Source organism: Nerophis ophidion, linkage group LG08, assembly GCF_033978795.1.
Source record: "Nerophis ophidion isolate RoL-2023_Sa linkage group LG08, RoL_Noph_v1.0, whole genome shotgun sequence".
In the NCBI taxonomy this organism is placed as follows: Eukaryota; Metazoa; Chordata; class Actinopteri; order Syngnathiformes; family Syngnathidae; genus Nerophis; species Nerophis ophidion.
The window spans coordinates 65295886-65318353 of record NC_084618.1 but is presented as its reverse complement, the minus strand read 5'-3'; the positions used below and the strand labels follow the sequence as shown (position 1 = coordinate 65318353).

General features: G+C 40.5%; 1 protein-coding gene across 1 annotated transcript in view; it reads left to right on the top strand.

Moving 5' to 3' along the window:
* Positions 1-960: 960 nt before the first annotated feature.
* Positions 961-22468, top strand: part of mmp25b (matrix metallopeptidase 25b) — a 58735-nt gene continuing 37227 nt past the window's right edge. The window contains exons 1-8 of the mRNA XM_061909834.1: positions 961-1128; positions 3211-3440; positions 3511-3720; positions 9908-9990; positions 10058-10214; positions 10311-10384; positions 18239-18371; positions 18449-18547. Coding sequence (XP_061765818.1) covers positions 3335-3440; positions 3511-3720; positions 9908-9990; positions 10058-10214; positions 10311-10384; positions 18239-18371; positions 18449-18547 — 862 coding nt within the window. The 5' untranslated portion in view covers positions 961-1128; positions 3211-3334. The remainder of the gene's footprint in view (positions 1129-3210; positions 3441-3510; positions 3721-9907; positions 9991-10057; positions 10215-10310; positions 10385-18238; positions 18372-18448; positions 18548-22468) is intronic.

The window sequence follows — 22468 nt, the reverse complement described above, 5'->3', positions numbered from 1 at the left end:
GAATTAGCGTTGAATGCGGTGATACTGTATAATACCGACGGGCCAGCTCTAATGTTAATTTATTATTGCCTCAAGGGCCAAATTAAATTACTCGGCGGGCCAAATTTGGCACGCAGGCCAGAGTTTGACACCCATGCTCCAGTTCGACTTATATATGTTTTTTTTCCTTATTTATTATGCCTTTTCGGCAGGTGCGACTTATACTCCGAAAAATATGGTATGTTGATCACGGATCGCCACAAATTCCTGTTTCGTGTTTTCTAAACAAACGCCACTTTCTGATGTTTTACTGTACTGTACACATCCTTCTGCTATAGCCAATCACCCATAGTATCCATTACCTTTCTTTCTACCCTTCTTTCCCTCTATCGTTTCCATACCACCTTTTCTGATCACCTGTCCTATAAGAACCTCATTGGCCATCACTTTCACCAACTTTCTCTCATCTCTTTGTCGAACCTCCTCGTTGTTTCTTTTTGTCCATCCAGGAAATCCTCATTCGTTTAAAAAACAAACAAAAAAACACATCTTTCCAACTGCTCTTTAATGTCTGATGCTACTCACCATACTTCAAAGCTGGATAGACGTTACACTGAAGCACCATTCCTAGTACTGTTTTTAAGGATTCTTTAGTTTGGAAAAAATAAAAAAATAAAGATTTTCTGATTCAGTATTCATTCTTCTCCAACTATATTGGCATGATGTGTTGAAAATGTGACCCCATCATGTATTCATCATTGCTCTATCTCCATTATGTGCGCCTCATGCTGGACTCTGTGTGCGCGCCTCCCCCCCTCCTCCTCTTGCTGGCATTAAGTTCAAACTTGACACTGATGTTGACTCACATTGTCACCCCTCGGTGGCCCTCTCCCTCCCTCTCTCTCTCCATCCCTCTCTCTCTCTCTCTCTCTCGCCATCGCTCCGAGGACAAGAGCGCCCGCAGACGCATTTCTCTCCAGAGCACCCTCCCCTCCCGCGCCGCCGCCCTCTTCCACTTCCTCCGTCTCTCTCCTCTGCACCCTCGCATGTTCGCACACAGTGTTGTCAACAAAGCTGGAGAACAAGAGGACGCGGGGGGATCAGGGTCATCAAGGTATACGTGGGACGCCTCTCGCCTTGACACTCATTGTAAGTTGCAAACTTTCTTTTCTGTCATATAAGTTCAACGCTGTGATTTTGGAAAACGGGTCCATGTTGGGGTCGCTGACATCCGGCCGGAAAGTCAACACCGCCATCCTTTTATCTAAAGCAGGGGTCTCAGACATGCACCCCGCGGGCCAATTGCTGCCCGCGAGATGTTATTTTGTGGCCCACACCTTAATATGAAAGTTTAATGTTAGTGCGGCTGCGAGTTTGGTGGTGCTTGACAACCTTGTGTTATTTGGGTCCAAAATGGCTCTTTCAACGTTCTGGGTTGCCTACCCCTGCGTTAGTGGAAAAGCGGCAAATGAGTGAAAGCGACAGAGACGTTGCCATGGACACGAGGGTTTTCTTACGTGCCTGGTTGCAGTCACACCGCGACACCTCTCCCGTCCAAAGGCAAAACCCAGTAACTCAATTTTGGTCAAAACTGAGCTGATAATAATTTTGGAGTTCCTAGGTGATATGCTTTACATTAGTGTATGCGATATTGTAATTTGTTCCGGTAAGCTGTTACGCGCATGGCAGGACCTAGCAACTACCACATAACCCTGAGATACAACAGAAAAAACCTAGTATCTCAAGGGACCAATCGGAGCTTCTTTGTCAGTCACCTTATTGTCTTTAATGAGACATTTGCACGAATGGGGGCCAATGGTCAACCTGATTATGTGATATTATGGCACGAGGGGATATTTGGAAGATTGGCCCAGGACGTTGCAAGCACCTTCATTAAATGTATTGTCCTTGATTCTTCCCCTTTCATACTCTTTTGGGCAGATAACTGTGGAGGTCAAAATAAAAACTGGACGGTGTACACGGCTCTTGCCTAATGTGCAAACGCAGAATGGGGCCCACCCGAGATTGTGATAAAATATCTGGAGAAAGGGCACACGTTCATGAGAGCAGATTCAATCCATGGCTCGATCGCCAAGAAAATGAAAGCTCAAGAAAACATCTATAGGTTTGATGAATTTGTAGATCTTTGTAAGACAGCATCAAGATAGATTTTCCTTTGTTTTCTCAAAATCAGCGAGAAGTTAGTTACTAGGTTTTGCCTTTGGACGGGAGACCTGTCCGTCAGTAATAACATTCCCCGATAACCTGGACCAATTCAAACCGTTTTTTGTTTTTCTTATTTTTTATTTTGCATTGCTTTGCACAATGAACACTATATATATTTCTATATGACGCCGGATAACACTCTGGGAGCCGTCACTTTTTTGCGCTTGCTATCCTGGTACTTTCCCGGCTATTATCCGCCGACCGCCGTGTTGCTGTAGGGAGGAAAAACCGAACCACACGCGTTGCGGAAATAACATTATTCACTGTGCGTCGGCTCAATACAAATATATTCCACAACCCCAAACATGTCTTTCTCAGTGAAGAGAAGGGTTAGTGATGTGCAAAGAAAATTCCAGGAAAAGTGGGAGATGCAATATTTCTTTGTTGAGCACAGGGGCCCCCCGACGTGTCTTGTTTGCACAGAGAAAGGATACAATTTGAAACGTCATTATACAACTAGACATGCTGAGGAGTATGCACATTTTTTTAAAGAAATATTTTCTTGCGGCCCAGCCTCACCCAGACTCTGCATCCAGTGGCTCCCAGGTAAAGTGTGTTTGAGACCCCTGATCTAAAGCATCTAAAACATCGGGTAAAGATACGACGAGACGAAAGTTTGTTGAATTTGGACGCAAACAATGATAAGAGTTTTGACTTTCGCCAGCATTTTATGCGAAGTTCTTCTAACCCGAACCCTAATGGATGTCTACCACGCATGCCGGGCGTTATCAGCAAAGCTAAAAGCCAGTAGCATAATAAATGTCACGGCTTCCAGAGTGGCTTCTAATGTACCTTGGCTCCCAAAGGTATACCAGCATTCCAATGTATAACACACACACGTTACGACAGCCGGCATGTAACTAACTCCATTTCTGTCTGTCATCATGAGGCTAATTCGCCACAATGCCGACCATGTGTGAACTCATGCGATATGAACCCCTCCTCCTTCCTCCTCCTTCTTGTCGTCGTCCTTCGCTACTTCTCCCCCCACACCCCCACTTGCAGGAGGACGAGTCGGAGGATCGAAGGGACGGCGCCAGGAGCCCAAAGTGACAGTAAACAGGGGGCGAGCACGCACACACGGCAGGACCGCTGCTTTGCTCTCCATGGTGGTCGGGACACTTGTAGTATGTATGAGAAGTTAACCATGCTCAACCTGCAGAGTGGCTCGAACTGGAGCGGGCCTAACAACTGGTACCATGACCCCACCGGTGTACAGACTCAACACAGCACAGGTGAGACCTTTTTACAAGAGACGCTTGAAAAGGACTTTTCACCAAGGCCATTTTTTCACCCCGTCCCCAGTGTCCGAGGGCTGCCTGCTGGATACGGAAGGCGGCATGGGAGGTGAGGTGGTAGGTGCCGGAGGAGGAGGAGGAGGCCCGGGCCGAGGGGGAGGCGTGCCCGTGGAGAGGGACGAGGGCGAGGAGTCGCAACTGAGGCTGCAGCTCAAGCGGAAGCTGCAGAGGAACCGCACCAGCTTCACGCAGGAGCAGATCGAGGCGCTGGAGAAAGGTCAGGACACAGCACGCAAACGTCGCTATCATGCTTTACGGTCAGTCGGCTCGTCCTGACTCACAGCGTGTTGCATTGGCTTCAGGCAAGGGCCTCTAAAGTGCTGCCCGTAGGCTATTTGCGCCCCCACAAGAAATAAAGCTCGATTATCAAAAGTTGAAATGTCAGGCGACTGAAAGCTGTTTGCTTTTTTTTTTTTTTTAGATAAATTATACGAACATACCTTGACATACATTGATTTGGTTTTGTGCTCAAATAAGCTAAAGTGATACACTAGTTTTACCATATCTGAATTATGGTGTAGAAATATAGGGAAACAACTAAAATGAATAGTAAATATTAGGGATGTGGGAAAAAAATCAATTCGAATACGTTGTGCGATTCAGAATCGATTCTCATTTTTAAAAAATCGTTTTTTGTTTTTTTTTGTTATTTTTATCAATCCAACAAACCAATACACATCAATACCATAACAATGCAATTCAATTCCAAAACCAAACCTGACCCAGCAACACTCAGAACTGCAATAAACAGAGCAATTGAGGAGACACAAACACGACACAGAACAAACCAAAAGTACTGAAACAAAAATGAATATTATCAACAACAGTAGCAATATTAGTTATAATTTCAGCATAGCAGTGATTAAAAATCCCTCATTGACATTATCATTAGACATTTATAAAAATAAAAAAAAGAACAATAGTGTCACAGTGGCTTACACTTGCGTCGCATCTCATAAGCTTGACAACACACTGTGTCCAATATTTTGACAAAGATAAAATAAGTCATATTTTTGGTTTGTTCAAAAGTTAATACAAATGTACATTATTGCAATCAGTTGATAAAACATTGTCGTTTACAATTACAAAAGCTTTTTTAAAAAAAATCTACTACTCTGCTTGCATGTCAGCAGACTGGGGTAGATCCTGCTGAAATCCTATGTATTGAATGAATACAGAATCGTTTTGAATCGGAAAAATATCGTTTTTGAATCGAGAATCGAATCGAAAAAATCGATATGTTATCGAATCGTGACCCCAACAATCGATATTGAATCGAATCGTGGGACACCCAAAGATTCACAGCCCCAGTAAATATCATGTAAAACATATACAACATAAAGTAGCAATAAACACATCAATAGTGAGTAAAGCAAAATTATGTTCCAGACCAAAAAATCACTTAATATTCTCTACTGCTTGCTAGTGTTGCCATATCCGAGTTGTTGCGTAGAAATATGGGGAAACAACGACAAAAGTACACTTCATTTACCAACTGTGTTACGAAAAAGATATATTAGAATAATACATAATGTTGGATATAGAGAACATACAAACCCTTTATTTATTAAATCACAATTATTGAAATTCAACGATTTGGTGCATTTGCAAACAGCTAAAATGGTGTACAAAGCAAACTATAACCTGCTGCCCAAGAATGTACAACAATTCTTCTCAACAAAATAGGAGAAATATAACCTAAGAGGAAAATCTAATTCAAAACATGTGTATGCACGTACAACACTTAAAACCTTTAGCATATCTGTATGTGGAATTCAATTATGGAATGGATTAAGTAAAAAAATCAAACAAAGCCCCAATATGATTCACTTTAAGAGACTGTTCAAACTACAAGTGTTCACAAGTACACAGAACAGGAATTATGATGAACATCTTCAAACATTTTTTTTTCATTTTTTTTTTTTTAAATTGAGACAAGGATTATTTATGTATTTAATATTTGTATGCTTATTATGGTATATTATCTATTTGTTCACTGTTCTGTTACAGAGAACAAGGAAATTTGATAAAATTGTTATGGTATGAAAAGGGGTAGAAATAAATAAGCTCTGCTTCTTCCTACTCCTTTTCGAATGTGCTGTAATGAAACAACTGTAATTGTGTGCTGTATTACATTGTCTTGTATGCATGGTCGAAATAAACTGAAACTGAAACTGAAACTGAAACTGAAACTGAAACTGAAAAATGGCCCCTGCATTCTTTGATGTGGAAAAAGTTTTGCTCACCCTATGTTAGGGAAACAGGCTAAATAGATTAAATACAAGACTTGTATCAAAAAAAGGTTACAATCTTTCATTTTGATTTTTCAACTGCAGTCTATTGTTGTTTTGACCTGCTTGTAATTTGCGTGAGCACCCAAATCTTGTCTTTTCGTACTCTAATGGTAGCTACTGGCCACAGCATTAGGTACACATGCACAAGTGAACAATATCTAATACAAGACCAGTATTAAAATAGATAATACATCTCAGTTTTTATTATACATAGGATTTTAATGTTGTTTTGACCTGTAGGTAGTTTACGTGATGACCCAAATATTGTCTTTTCGTACTGTGATTGTACCTTCTGGCCACAGCAATATTTACACATGCACAATCGAACAAGATTTAATACAAGACCTGTATTAAAATAGATAATACATTTCAGTTTTGATTCAAAATTGCATTTTAATGTTTTTTTCGTCTGAAGGTTGAAATCCTGTTGACTTATTGTAGGATAGCTTTTACAACAACCAACAACTTTAGCTACACATGCACAATCGAAGGAGATCTAATACTAGACTTTTATCAAAAAAGATAATAATGCTCAGTTGTATTTTTGAGTCTAATGTTGTTTTGACCTGCAGGCAGTTTATATAAAGGCCCAAATTGTATTGTCTATTTTTAGTGTGAGTTTACATACTGGCCGCAACATCACAGTACACACGCACAAATAAAAAGTGATATAGTACAAGGCCTGTATTCAAAAAATATATTAATGCTCAGTTTTTATTTTAAATTGCAGTCTAGTGTTGTTTTGACCTCCATGTAGTTTGTGTGAGGACTCAAATGGTATTTGTTTCAAACTGTGATTGTACCTACTGGCCACAACATTAAGTACACATGCACAATGGAATGAGAGCTGTATAAAAAAAGATACAATGCTCGATTGTATTTTCAAATTGCAATCTAATGTTGTTTTGACTTACGAGTAGTTTATATGAAGGCCCAATTTTTTATGGAGGGTGATTATACATACTGGCAACAACATTAGGCACACGTGCACAATCAAATTTGATGTAATACGAGACCTGAATAAAAAATAAAGATAATTGTGTTCAAGTTTTTATCTATTTATGGTCCAATATTGTTTTGATATGCAAGTAGTGGGTATCGAGGCCCCACTCTATTTGTGTATGTGTAGGGTTATTGTACATACTGGCCACAACATTAGGTACACATACACAATCAAATGAGATCTAATTGCAAAACCTGTATAGAAATTGTAAAACAAAACAAAACAATGCTTTGTTTTGTTTTTTAATTTCATGCTATTGTTCGAAAGCCAACATTTTATTGTCTTTTTCGACCGTGATGTATACATACTTGCCACAACATTAGGTACACATGCACAATTGAGGGACATCCAACTTAAGTCAGGCATTAATTTAGAAATGCGCCACATTGTACTGAGAGCATTTTATAGTATTTTTTTTCTCCTAAATTAACTTATATAAGGTCTCTTTTGGCAAAAAACAGAAAATGAACATTGGTAATTGAATACCACTTTGTGCAGGCATCCCTAATTAAATGTCCAGTGAGAGCATATTATCAAACTTCCAGCAATCAACCCCGGTTGCTCCTGAAGATAAGTTAAAACCACAACTACAGTATTGGACGTTCTCCCAAAAAAGGCCCCCTGGCTGCATAAACAGAGTTTTGATAAAGCATCATTACTGCAACTGCATTATGTAGTAAGATAAGTCTGCTCATATGCACATAGAGAGAGAAAGCCAGGGAGAGGCATCAGAATCCCACCCTTGACTGGATATGGCTGCAGCGGGCCCCTCCAGCGAAATAAGGACGCAATGTCCACTGTGCAGCCGAGTGGAAGTGTATCAGTGTGGTCACTCCGTGCAAATGACATTAATGAGGTACACTGACCTCAGTGCACGGCCGAGGCACAATAACAATCATGTGTTGACACAGACGCCAATTATAACCAAGCCAATTAGAACAATTTGCCGGACAGGCTTAATTTATGGGGTGTGTGCAATATGGATTTGTTAAGCATGTGCTAACTGGCTACATGGGAAATTACCTAATTTTTAGCGTCATGTATGAAACAGAGTTATTCTGGGTGAATTTAATAATGCCTCCCTTCAAAATGCTTTGGAAGACATTTCTAGCTTACGTTATTTAGACAAATGACTTTAAAGTTTTGCAGCCAATCTTCTTCAAATTTGACACCCTATAGGTGTGTACCAGATTAGTCGGTAATTGTGTTCAACGCCCTAAAGTTATTCTGTAGAGCAGTGGTTCTCAAATGGGGGTACGTGTACCCCTGGGGGTACTTGAAGGTATGCTAAGGGGTACGTGAGATTTTTTACAAACATTTTTATAATAGCAACAATTAAAAAATCCTTTATAAATATATTTATTGAATAATACTTCAACAAAATATGAATGTAAGTTCAAAAAATGCAATATTCAGAGTTGACAGCTAGATTTTTTGTGGACATGTTCCATAAATCTTTTTTTGTGAAGAAATATTTAGAATTAAGTTCATGAATCCAGATGGATCTCTATTACAATCCCCAAAGAGGGCACTTTAAGTTGATGATTACATTTATGTGTAGAAATCTTTATTTAGAATTGAATCACTTGTTTATTTTTCTAAAAGTTTTAGTTACTTTTATATCTTTTTTTTCCAAATAGTTCAAGAAAGACCACTACAAATGAGCAATATTTCTCACTGTTATACAATTTAATAAATCAGAAACTGATAAACATAGTGCTGTATTTTACTTCTTTATCTCTTTTTTTCAACCAAAAATGCTTTGCTCTGATTAGGGGGTACTTGAATTAAAAAAATGTTTACAGGGGGTACATCACTGAAAAAAAGTTGAGAACCACTGCTGTAAAGAATGCTTCAAGTCAGTCCTGATTAATGAGAACGCCACCATGTGGTGTATTTGTCAGTGAAGTAATAGCACAGGCATTACAGTAAGGATTATGTATTATGTTGATAGTATATATTTGTACCATGAATTGATTAACGTGGACCCCGACTTAAACAAGTTGAAAAACTTATTCGAGTGTTACCATTTAGTGGTCAATTAAAGGGAATAAGCGGTAGAAAATGGATGGATGGATGTACGGAATATGTACTGTACTGTGCAATCTACTAATAAAAGTATCAAAGTATCAAAAGGATGGATGTTGAAATATTTTTGGCCTTTTAGCAGTAAAAATAGCTTTCATAAACATATGTATCTGTAGCTACAGCTAGTGTACCTTTGTCAATGATATCAATGAACCACAAATGGTTCTTTTTGCAGGTTTGCGTTTGTCGACAACAGAAATTATTTGGGGATGGTGTGGCAAAGTTTCGAGAGTGGCTGTGCCAGCAATCTGAGGGTTACTGGTTCAATCCCCACCTTCTACAATCCTAGTCACGTCCGTTGTGTTCTTGAGCAAGACACTTCACGCTTACTCCTGATTGGCCCTGGTTAGTGCCTTGCATGGCAGCTCCCGCCATCAGTGTGTGAATGTGTGTATGAATGGGTGAATGTGGAAATAGTGTCAAAGCGCTTTGAGTTCATTAAAAAAATGTAGAAAAGGGCTATGCAAGTATAAACATTTACCATTTCTATGTCAATGATATCCACGAACTAAAAATTGTTATTTTGCAGGTTTGCATTTGTCGAACACAGAAATTATCATTTTAAAATAAATAACATCGTCACGTACAGGAAGTGTGGTCGAATACAAACAAAATGAAAAAATCCATGTTCTTTTTGGGAGCCAAAATATTGATGACAAAAGTAGAAAACCTGTGGGGACTTCAGAGCCCCACTTTGAAATAAAAATGCTTAGGCAGCTCCTCATCTTGAGTCCCTTCATTTGAACTTTCCGCATGTTCCATCACCATCTATAATTCATACAAAGTGCAACAGATAAATATTTCAAAAACGGTTGTAAGGATACATTGCTCAGCCTCCTTGATTTGTGTTTCCCACGGAACGTTTAATTAGTCAACAGTGATATAATGCAGGAAACTGGAAAAAAACAAAAACACTTACTGTAGGTTATGATTTAATTGAATCCTATCCCAAGGAAAATATGGTTCTTTTTCTTGCATTTTTTGTACTCAACGCTGCACGACTTGTATCTGCTTCACAGAGTTTGAAAGGACACATTACCCAGATGTCTTTGCAAGGGAGCGACTGGCCAATAAGATTGATCTACCTGAAGCCAGGATACAGGTGAGGTGGACCCTTCATCTTTCATTTCTATCTTGTTTGTGGAATAACATGAGATCAACCCTCCAAGGTGTGGTTTTCCAACCGGAGAGCCAAGTGGAGGCGGGAGGAGAAGCTGCGCAACCAAAGGAGGTCAGGAGGTGTTACCTCCTGTTCTCAGAGCCAAGCCCCCCTAACCACCTCCTTCAACACATCCGTCTATCATCAGCAGCACGGCAGCAGTTCAGGTGAATGCTGTTCTATTTGCTTTAAAACAGCATCATTGCAAATTTTATAATTTACAAAGGATTCTCTCCTTTTTTATTCTCTCGACTTTCCTCCAGGGTCCATGTTGAGTCAGGCTGAGTCGTCGCTGCCCAGCTACAGCTCGCTGTCAGTTTTCTCATCTGGAGTCCAGGTTAGATTCATCCTATATCAGCACTTTGCAAAGCACGACATCCTCCGGGAGAACACCTTACTATATTCCTAGTCTACTTTTACACAGCCAATAATCAGCAATATTAAGCCTGACTTACTGAATTCTAATTCAGGAAGAATTCAAAACCCAACTAAACTAACTAGTGGCGTTAATGAGAAATAACTCAAACACTTAAAACTCACTTTATGTTTCACACATGCAACAATCATCTATGGTTCATTGTAAATAGAATAGAATAGAATAGAATAGAATAGAATAGAAAGTACTTTATTGATCCCTGGGGGAAATTCAGCACCACAGTTCGCTTGCAATAAACAATAATAATAATAATAAATAATATATGACATATATTATATATATAATATATGAATAACATAAATATATTCTACATATATTCTACATTTAAGTGCAGTCAAGAAGGAACATATGCGTTATACCAGTGGTTCTAAACCTTTTTTCAGTGATGTACCCCCTGTGAGCAATTTTTTAATTCAAGTACCCCCTAATCAGAGCAGAGCATTTTTGGTTGAAAAACAGAGATAAAGACGTAAAATACAGCACTATGTCATCAGTTTCTGATTTATTAAATTGTTAAACAGTGCAAAGCATTGCTTATTCGTAGTGGTCTTTCTTGAACTTTTTGGAAAAAAGATATAAAAAACTAAAACTGGTTGAAAAATTAACAAGTGATTAAATTATAAATAAAGATTTTTACACATAGAAGTAATCATCAACTTAAAGTGCCCTCTTTGGGGATTGTAATAGAGATCCATCTGGATTCATCAACTGCATTCTAAACATTTCTTCACAAAAAAGAAATCTTTGACATCAATATTTATGGAACATGTCCACAAAAAAATCTAGATGTCAACACTAAATATTGCATTGTTGTATCATTTTCACAGTTTATGAACTTACATTCATATTTTGTTGAAGTATTATTCAATACATATATTTAGAAACATCCATTGCTTTCGGTCCCCCCCCCGGGGGGGGGAGTTGCCCACATTTGAGGTCCTCTCCAAGGTTTCTCATAGTCAGCATTGTCACTGGCGTCCCACTGGGTGTGAATTCTCCCTGCCCACTGGGTGTGAGTTTTCCTTGCCCTTATGTGGGTTCTTCCGAGGATGTTGTAGTCGTAATGGTTTGTACAGTCCTTTGAGACATTGGTGATTTAGGGCTATATAAATAAACATTGATTGATTGATAAAGGATTTTTGAATTGTTGCTATTTTTAGAATATATATATTTTTTTATTTCACGTACCCCTTGGCATACCTTCAAGTACCCCCAGGGGTACGCGTAACCCCATTTGAGAACCACTGCATTATACAGTCTGATGTCTGTCGGTATGAAGGACCTCTTGTGTCGTTCCGTGTTACATTTTGGGAGTCTGAGCCTTCCACTGAACGTGCTCATTCTCTCCGCAAGGTCCGAGTGTAGTGGGTGGGAGGTGTTGTCCATAAAAGCTAGGAGATTTTGCTAGACTTCTCCTCTCTGACACCACCGCCAGAGAGTCCAGCTCCACTCCCACCACATTATTGGCCTTCTCTACCAACTTGTCCAGTCTGTTTGCGTCCCTCACTCTCAGCCCGCTGCCCCAGCAAGCCACGGCATACAAGAAAGCGCCAGCCACCACCGACTCGTAGAACATCTTCAATATCTTTGTACAGACGTTGAAGGATCTTAGCCTCCTGAGGAAGTAGAGGCGGCTCTGTCCCTTCTTGTAGAGGGCCTCAGCGTGTTTTGACCCATTCAGGTTGTTGTCCATGTGTACTCCGAGGTATTTATAATCCTCAACCATGTCCACATCGACCCTCCCTGATGTAAACAGGGGTCGCCGGAGTACTAATCCTCCTTCCCAGGTCCACAACCAGCTCCTTGGTCTTCGTCACATTGAGCTGGAGGTGGTTCTTTCCAAACCATGTGACAAAGTCCTCCACCAGTGCCCTGCGTTCCTCACCATCACCACCAAACTAATAGAAATCAAATTTTATGGAATTGCAAATAATTCATAGAGGCTCAATGATAACTGCCCGATAGACCAATGAAAAACATGACACATTACTATTCAAACATGTTGCTAGGCAGATTTAACAGGGCTTAGTGAGAACAGCCCCATAGAGCATTAAAAAAATGGCATAGTACTAGCTAACTAGTACCACTTCTCGCTTATTGATAGGCAGGGTTCATAGGGCTTAAAGGGGAATTGCACTTCTTTTTTTAAATGTTGCTTATCGTTCACAATCATTATGGGAGACATGACAACGAATGTATTTTTAAAAATGCATTCTAAACAATAAATCAACTTAAGAACATCTCCTCAGTACCTGAGGAGGTTAAACTGGTCACAACTTACAAGGCCTTCACAAAAAAATTGAAAATGCCTACAGCTGCCAGCACTAAAAGATGAGCCTGTTTTGATGCTAAGATAAATGTTATGTTGTGATGTTGTATTTTATTTTTTTATCATATTATTTTTTTCTTTTTCTCCCTCTTTCTTTTATTTTCTTTTAAATTGTAATTCTACTGCCTTTTTAACATAATGGCCAGGGGACTACAGAGGAAAACTAGCCTTCTGGCTAATTCTGGCTTTTTTAATCAAGTGTAGTCATGTGCTTTATGAAATTGTCTGGCTTTTTTAACCAAGTGTAGTCATGTGTCTTTTGAAATTGCATTGTCCCCTTTGAAATAAAGTAATCCAAAAAAATTAAGTAACATCGGAGCCAATGGGAGCTCCTCTATTCTGCCCATAAAATCCAATAAATAACCATTCAAAAAGCGCCAACAATACTCCATTTACATTTTGAGACTTGAATATTAACCAAGTATTAGTGATGTTGTTATATAAGTGCGAACACAGACAAACTATTTATAGTGGTGACGTGATCACTACCACGTGTCCCTATGTTTACATCGTCGAGTGGCCTGCTGTTTCCTCGCTTCCCTAAGCTCCCAGGAAGTTTATTTTAGATCATAAATCAGGCATCTCACCTGGAAAGTAGATGGCTGAGAATATAATCCAACAAGTTGGGATACTTTGACAGCCGTTTAGGACCCAGAACTGGCAAGAACGACACGAAAAAACACTTGGTGTGCAACCCACAGCCTGTTTCTTCAAAAAGATTATGAGACATTTTTCATCTAAATTGGACTATATGAACATCCCAGCAGTCTGCATCCTAATGACAGCAGACCTTGTACAGTAAGTTATGTTTTATTATGTTTGTTGGCTCTCATGTAGTCTGCAGTGAGCAGTAATCAGGGATAAAGAAAGAAAAAAAGCAAGTGTGATGCGTTTTTTAAATAATGCTTAAAATGATCAAAATATGTAAAGATTAAATGTTATGATAAATGTGCCCGTTACTACCGTACATATATACTTACATCATGTACGTAAAACCCTAATGGAGGTGTTTGGATGTTATGTAGGGGCTTTATAGGTCAGACTAGAGCGGCTCCCATAGGCTCCGTTGTAAGTGGACTTTTTCAAAATTTAATAAAAGTGCAGTTCCCCTTTAAATTTGTTGGCACTACTACTACTTATAGAAATGCAGGCACTAATTGGTGGCTTGGCAGAATCAATTAGAACTGCTCTTTAGGCCAAAGACAAAATGGCATATGGCTACTGCTGTTGCTTCTACAACTACTCACATGTTGCTTGGCAGAATTCATAGGGCTCAATAATTGTTGAGCTTTAAGATACATACTACCACTACTCACTTCTTGCTTGTTGATAGGCAGCGTTCATAGAGCTTGATCAAACTGGCCTATAGACACATTTAAAAAAAAAAAAAAATGTCTACGACTATAGACCAGGGGTCGGCAACCTAAAATGCTGAAAGAGCCATATTGGTCCAAAAATACAAAAACAAATCTGTCTGGAGCGGCAAAAAATTAAAAGCCATATTACATACAGATAGTGTGTCATGAGATATAAATTGAAATAAGAGGACTTAAAGAAAACTAAATGAGCTCAAATATACCAACAAATGAGGCATAATGATGCAATATGTAGCATGTTAGCATCATTTAGCTTGCACCAAATATGTCTGATTAGCACGCCACACAAGTCAATGACATCAACAAAACTCATATTTGTGCATTTATGCACAACGTTAAAAGTTTGGTGGACAAAATGAGACAGAAAAAGAAGTGGCATAAAACACGTCTTAGAAAGTCGAGAAAGTTATACATGTAAACAAACTAGGGTGAGTTCAAGGACGGCAAAATTAGTAGGACAAAACGGCACTAGCCAAATTCTAGAATCAGTGAAGCATGTTTAATGTAAATTGTGTGTTTTATAACAATTAGGGAGGTTTGTGTCATGTTTGTCCACCTACATAAACCATATTAAAGCAAAAAATATATTTTTTTCCCGTTATCTTTTTACATTTTTTATACATTTTTGAAAAAGCTCCAGAGAGCCACTAGGGCGGCGCTAAAGTGCGGCTCTAGTTGCCGACCCCCGCTATAGACTGATTGAAAAAAAACGTGTACCACTATTGACCATGGTGGCGCAGTGGTTAGAGCGCGTGCTTTTTAAAAGTTAAAGTTAAAGTACCAATGATTGTCATACACACACTAGGTGTGGTGAAATGTGTCCTCTGCATTTGACCCATCCCCTTGTTCACCCCCTGGGAGGTGAGGGGAGCAGTGAGCAGCAGTGGTGGCTATGGTCGGGAATCACTTTGGTGATTTAACCCCCAATTCCAAGCCTTGATGCTGAGTGCCAAGCAGGGAGGTAACGGGTCCCATTTTTATAGTCTTTGGTATGACTCGGCCGGGGTTTGAAGTGACGACCTACCGATCTCAGGGCCACTGAGCAGGTGGCCTTTTTGGCTTCCTCCCTCCTCCAAATATATGCATAGGCTGATTGGCAACACTAAACTGACACCAGTGTGTGAATGTTAGTGTGAATGCTTGTCTGTCTATCTGTGTTGGTGGCAACTTGTCCCGGAAGTACTCTGCCTTCCGCTCGATTGCAGCTGGGATAGGCTCCAACCCCCCAACACAGGAGAACATATATGGATGGACAAATGGTATACTACTACATATGTCCATAATGCACAATCAAAGCGAGAAAGATAAAAAAAAATAAAAATAAAAGTTGATTGAGGGTTAAATCACCAAAATGATTCCCGAGTGTAGCCACCACTGCTGCTCACTGCTCCCCTCAACTCCCAGGGTGTGAACAAGGGGATGGGTCAAGTGCAGAGAACAAATTTCACCCCACCTAGTGTGTGTGTGACAATCATTGGTACTTTAACTTTAACTTTTAAAAAGCACGCGCTCACCAGCGTGACGGGACGTGGTGAGGAGAAGATCATTTGCATCCAACAACTCTGCTTCTTAAAACAAGCTGAAAAAGAGCAAAAAAGTGGCTAGAAAATAGGCCTGTGAAACAAAACCTATGCAGATTTTTCACCAAATAACCACCATTACATGTTATGTAGACCACAAAGAGGTGTTTGAATATAGAAAAAATATATATGATATAACCCCTTTACCATGTATATTTAATATTTTTGGCCACTGTAACATTACACCCATTTTGAACAGTAACACTGTTTTTGCAAATGCAAAGGATTCTTTGTACCACCATTTAAGAATCACTGCTGTTGTCTATTTGAACAAAATGGTATACCAGTACATACAAATACAAAAAAGGTATACTACTATAGACTAATTGGAAAAAAATGGTATGGATATATTTTTTCATATGACATAATACTCATTTGTTATAATAAGTAATATGGCTCAACAACTATAAGGTAATGCAAAAGGCATGCAACTCCAATGATTAATATTAATAACCTGTTATTATTACATTAAAATACAACTATATTTATTTTGGCATGAATTGTTCAGAAGTAATAGTTTTGACTCGTTTGCTGCATGACCGGATACAAGTATTAAAAACCCTCCTATGGCTGTGCATCCTTTCAAACTATATTGATTTTTGAAATATGTAAAGAACGAGTACAAAATAGAAATGTATTTAAGTTTTAGGAGTTAAATGGTGGAACGAGCTCAGTGATGAGTGAAATACATGTAGTTATTCGGTAAGGTTAATCAAAGCTTTGAAAGATGAAATAATGGAACATTCAAAAATATAGCAACGATTTCTTTCATCCCATTGATTTTTTGAAGATTTATTGTTCCAGGCAATCTAATTTTCAGCGAGTATACAGGATCAGCAGATATAAGCTTTGGCTTCAGCCTATTCCTTTTTCGGTCATTTTTTTTTTCTTTTTGTGTGTGTCAATGTGTATGATTGTTAATATGTACCATCTGTGCTGTTAAATTGATCACACACAAAAAAACGATTATTTGACTGAAATAAACTCATTTGATTCATTCATTCAAACTATGATATATTTTAAAGAAAAATAAAAACTAATTACTTCTACCTCTGGGTTAATAAACATTTTGTATTGGGTCTCATTACATTGTGACTGTGCTTCTGAGCGTATAAAATACGCCACTCCAGCACCCTCTAGCTGTCAAACCTTGTTACTACACCCAACATGCTAATAAACAAACCTATATAGCAGAGGTTCTCAACCTTTTTTCAGTGATGTACCCCCTGGGATCCATCCATCCCTTTCTACCGCTTATTCCCTTTTGGGGTCGCGGGGGGCGCTGGCGCCTATCTCAGCTACAATCGGGCGGAAGGCGGGGTACACCCTGGACAAGTCGCTACCTCATCGCAGGGCCTGGGATGGTTTTTTTTAATTCAAGTACCCCCTAATCAGAGCATAGCATTTTTGGCTAAAAAAAAAAGAGATAAAGAAGCAAAATACAGCATTATGTCATCAGTTTCTGATTTATTAAATTGTATAACAGTGCAAAATATTGCTCATTTGTAGCGGTCTTTCTTGAACTATTTGGGAAAAAAAAAAAAATAATAATTAAAAACTTGTTGAAAAATAAACAAGTGATTCAATTATAAATATTGACTTCTACACATAGAAGTAATCATCAACTTAAAGTGCCATCTTTGGGGATTGTAATAGACATTTCTTCACAAAACAAGAAATCTTTAACATCAATATTCATTGAACATGTCCACATGTCCACTGAATATTGCATTGTTGCATTTTTTTCACAGTTTATGAACTTACATTCATATTTTGTTGAAGTATTATTCAATAAATATATTCATAAAGGATTTTTTAATTGTTGCTATTTTTAGAATATTTTCAAAAAATCTCACGTACCCCTTGGCATACCTTCAAGTACCCCCAGGGGTACGCGTACCCCCATTTGAGAACCCCTGCTTTATAGTATATCAATATATCAGTATGTGGAATTAAATTATGGAACAGTATATCAGTATGTGGAATTAAATTATGGAACAGATTAACCAAAGAAATCAAACAAAGCACCAATATGATTCACTTTAAGAGACTGTTCCAACTACAAGTGTTCACAAAGTACACAGAACAAGAATTCTACCCTTTTTTTATTTTATTTTTATTTTATTTTAAGGGGCAACAATTATTTATGTATTCAATATTTTTATGCATGCTATGGTATATTATGCATTTATTATTTATTTGTTCACTGTTCTGTTACAGAGAACAAGTAAATTGGATAAAATTGCTATGGTATGAAAAGGAGTATGATTAAATAAGCTCTGCTTCTTCCTACTCCTTTTCGGACCGTGCTGTAATGAAACAACTGGAATTGTGTGCTGCATTACATTGTATCTTATGCATGTTTAAAACAAACTGAACCTGAACTGACTTGAACTGGACTGAACAATAGCTTACTTCTTGTGTCTTTTCTCCACTGTGTCCCCTCACCTCGCATCCTGTCCACGATCAGTCCATCCCTCCCCAATCGGCCTCCTCCTACTCCTGCATGTTGCCTCCATCTCCATCTGCCCCGCGCAGCTTTGACTCATCAGCATACTCCTCCCCTCACCTGCAGACTCCACCCTCAGCCAACTCCAACACCGGTGAGTGCCTCCTCAGCAAGCTATCGGTAGACATATCTTTGAGACTGACCACCTCTTCCTCCCCCCTCGACCATTAGGCCTCATATCACCCGGCGTCTCGGTGCCGGTCCAGGTCCCGGGAACTGAGCAGCAGGGCATGAGCCAGAACCTGGGCCAGTACTGGGCCAGGTTACAGTGAGCGAGCACCGGCCTGACAGAAGAAGAACACAAAAAAGAAGAGTGAAAAATACAATTACACTGGACTGAGCTTTTGCGGATCGAAAATAAGCTCCAATGTTTACACATTTACTCAAGAGCAGCTTTGGTTCTATTTGACAGTACGCTGCTGGGATTTGCTAAGCATTTGCTCAGGCTGCAGGGTAGCATTAGACGTAGTTTGGGGTTAGGTTCAAAGAGAGGGGACTGTTTCTCCGAAGGATGCAGCGCTACTCAGTAAATGCCCGCAGATGTCTGTAGAGTATTGTGCAGTGGAACCATAGTGTAAGAAGCTGTGCAAAACTTTCCAACACACAACATTCAAAGCTGCACTTTGTGGACTTAAATCTAATTACCCATTCATCCAAAATGAACAATATGATTATACATGTCAACACAGTGTTTTATATACCAAACAAATCAGATATAGGAGGGGGGAAAAAATACTTTTATATCACTAGTGAGCTGCTGACAATCAATCCTGCCTGCATGCACTTCAGACTGACAATCAAAGCAGGATGGATAGGAAATACTGTGAAATTCTACTGCGACACCGCCATGGCAACATTATACAACCATGCATGTGCAAACTCAACCACAAGACAACCAGCTACTGTGTTGTACAAAAAAACAAAAACAAAAATGGCTGCTCACACTCCTATGTCCATGCAACTCGGTTTGAGCTGTCGCCATTTGTCTTGAAAAATGCTATTTATTTGTCTTTACACTCCACAGGTCCTTAGTGTAATGTTTATGTTGCTGTGTGTGTGCCTGTGTGTGTGTGTGTGTGTGCGTGTGTGCGTGTGTGTGTGTGTGTCTGTCGTGTTAGTGAACTGTTTAGCTGCCAAGAGTCAACCCTTTTGTGAAGGCCTTGGATCCCTTTAATGACAATAAAACCGCGTCATCCATATAAAATATCAGCGCTCATTATTTGTGATTAAACCGACATTTACATAGCAAATGGTGAGGGATCAGACAAAGAGCTGCTCGAAGACCTCTATCCATCCATCCATTTCTACGTCTTATTCCCTTATCCTTGGTGCTTATCTCAGCTACAATCGGGCGGTAGGTAGCATACGACCTGGACAAGTTGCCACCTCATCGCAGGGCCAACACAGATAGACAGACAACATTCACACTCACATTCACACACTAGGGCCAATTTAGTGTTGCAAATCAACCTATCCCCAGGTGCTTGTCTTTGGAAGTGGGAGGAAGCCGGGGTACCCGGAGGGAACCCACGCATTCACGGGGAGGACATGCAAACTCCACACAGAAAGATCCCGAGCCCGGGATTGAACCCTGACTACTCTGGACCTTCGTATTGTGAGGCAGACGCACTAACCCCTCTGCCAACGTGAAGCCCCTCGAAGACCTCTATGAAGAATAAAAATGAAGAACCCAGATTTCCCTCGCTCGGACGCGGGTGACCGGGGCCCCCCTCTGGAGCCAGGCCAAGAGGTGGGGCACGATGGGAGCGCCTGGTGGCCGGGTCTGTCCCCCCTGGGCCCGGCCGGGCACAGCCCGGAGAGGCAACGTGGGTCCCCCCTCCAATGGGTCCCCCCTCCATAGCAGGGGCCATAGAGGGTGAGTGCATTGTGAGCTGGGCGGCAGCCAAAGGCAGGGCACTAGGCGGTCCGATCCTCGGCTACATAAGCTAGCTCTTGGGACGTGGAACGTCACCTCGCTGGGGGGGAAGGAGCCTGAGCTTGTGCCCGAGGTGGATAAGTTCCGGCTAGATATAGTTGGACTCACTTCGACGCACAGCAAGGGCTCTAAAACCAGTTCTCTCGAGAGGGCCTGGACTCTCTTCCACCCTGGCGTTGCACGCAGTGAGAGGCGACGAGCTGGGGTAACAATTCTTGTTGCTCCCAGCTCAAAGCCTGCACGTTGGAGTTCAACCCAGTGGACGAGAGGGTAGCTTCCCTCCGCCTTCAGGTGGGGGGACGGGTCCTGACTGTTGTTTGCGCATACGTAGCTCAGAGTACCCACCCTTTTTGGATTCAGTGACGTGCAGTCAGGGGAGGCAAGTGAGGCAGTGCCTCACCTGCCACCAGGTGGCTTAACCATGAGATGTTCCAAAACGAAGTAATAAAATAAAATAAGTTTTAATATTTCATTTTTAGGTTTATGCTTTCTATGGTATATTGGTATGGGTCCTGTACATTTTGATCATTTTCATGGTCAAAATCGCGGAAATTCCAGGTTTCCTGATCAAAACAATGCAGCAGATGAGAAGTGAGGCAGACACAGGCAGTGCCTCCACGGCTACATACAGTGTGTATTGGGCGTGCGTGCGAGGGGGCGCATGCTTGTTGCCACGTGGAAAAGGCAGGTCTTGAGGCAGCAAGTACCTCTGCCTCAAGGTAGGGGGTGATATATTGTCAACTGGAAGTTCAATGCCTCAGCAGTACTCTGACTCGCCACATTGGAAGAAGTAGGGGAGCTCAAGCTAGGAGACACAGGTCTCTCCAGCAGAAGCCAGCATGTTTGTATTTTCTTTTTTTTTAAACTGTATTTATAACAAACATGGCATTTTTTTTAGAGTAAGCCAGGGTTTGTGGGTTTTTTTTTATCAGATGCAAACATATTGTTTAATTTCTTGCAATGAAATTGAATTAAATTAATGTTTCTGCCAATATGGAGGATTATATACTGTATCCAAGATTAAATACTTCTCTAAACTGGACTTTAAGACTAAATGAATGCGATCATACAAAGTATGTTTTCATGGACAATAGCTATTGCTGCTTCAGATACAAATACAGAAAGGTAATATACACTCACAATATTTGATTTATTTTGTTAAAAGCAATTGGGACCAAAAAGTATTTAATAACTTTATCAAATACTTTTTGGACCCATTTATCATATCATAATATCATCATAATAACGTTTTTATGAAAGCGAATAACTCCCTTTTTTTCCCTGTAACTCTAATGTGCAACCTAAATCAACAATGACTAGAGCTGCACATATGAATTTAAGTAAAAAAAGAAGAAAACAATTGATGTATGCCTCACCTGGTGTTTAGTTTCACCGCACGTCACTGTTTGGATTCACTCGAGGTAGTACTGGAAAGTGCTCCCCTGGGGGATTCCCTCGTTCTACTGGGGGACTTTAACGCTCATGTTGGCAACGACAGTGAAACCTGGAGAGGCATGATTGGGAAGAATGGCCGCCTGGATCTGAACCTGAGTGGTGTTTTGTTATTGGACTTTTGTGCTCGTCACAGATTGTCCATAACAAACACCATGTTCAAACATAAGGGTGTCCATATGTGCACTCGGCACCAGGCCGCAGTTCCATGATCGACTTTGCAGTTGTGTCATCGAATTTGCGGCCTCATGTTTTGGACACTCGGGTGAAGAGAGGGGCGGAACTGATGGTGAGTTGGGTAGGATGCCGGACAAACCTGGTAGGCCCAAACGCATTGGGAGAGAAGCTCTGTCATCCGGGAGGAACTCAAAGTAAAGCTGTTGCTCCTCCACATCAAGAGGAGCCAGATGAGGTGGTTCGGGCATCTGATCTGGATGCCACCCGAACGCCTCCCTCGGGAGGTGTCTCAGGCACGTCCGACCGGCAGGAGGCCAAAGGGAAGATCCAGGACACGTTGGGAAGACTATGTCTCCCGGCTGGCCTGGGAACAACTCGAAATCCCCCTGGAGGAGCTGGACGAGGTGGCTGGGTAGAGGGACGTTTGGGTTTCCCTGCTTAGGCTGCTGCCCCCGCGACCCAACTTTGGATAAGAAAATGGATGGATTTTTACATAGCATCGTGTGCTAATGGCATGCATGACTCACATAAGGGGCTCCTGAGGAGGGCAAGGGATGGAAAGCTAACACCGAAATGAGAGATGGAGACGCACTATCATACATTAATGGCCTTCTGAGACGCTGTGG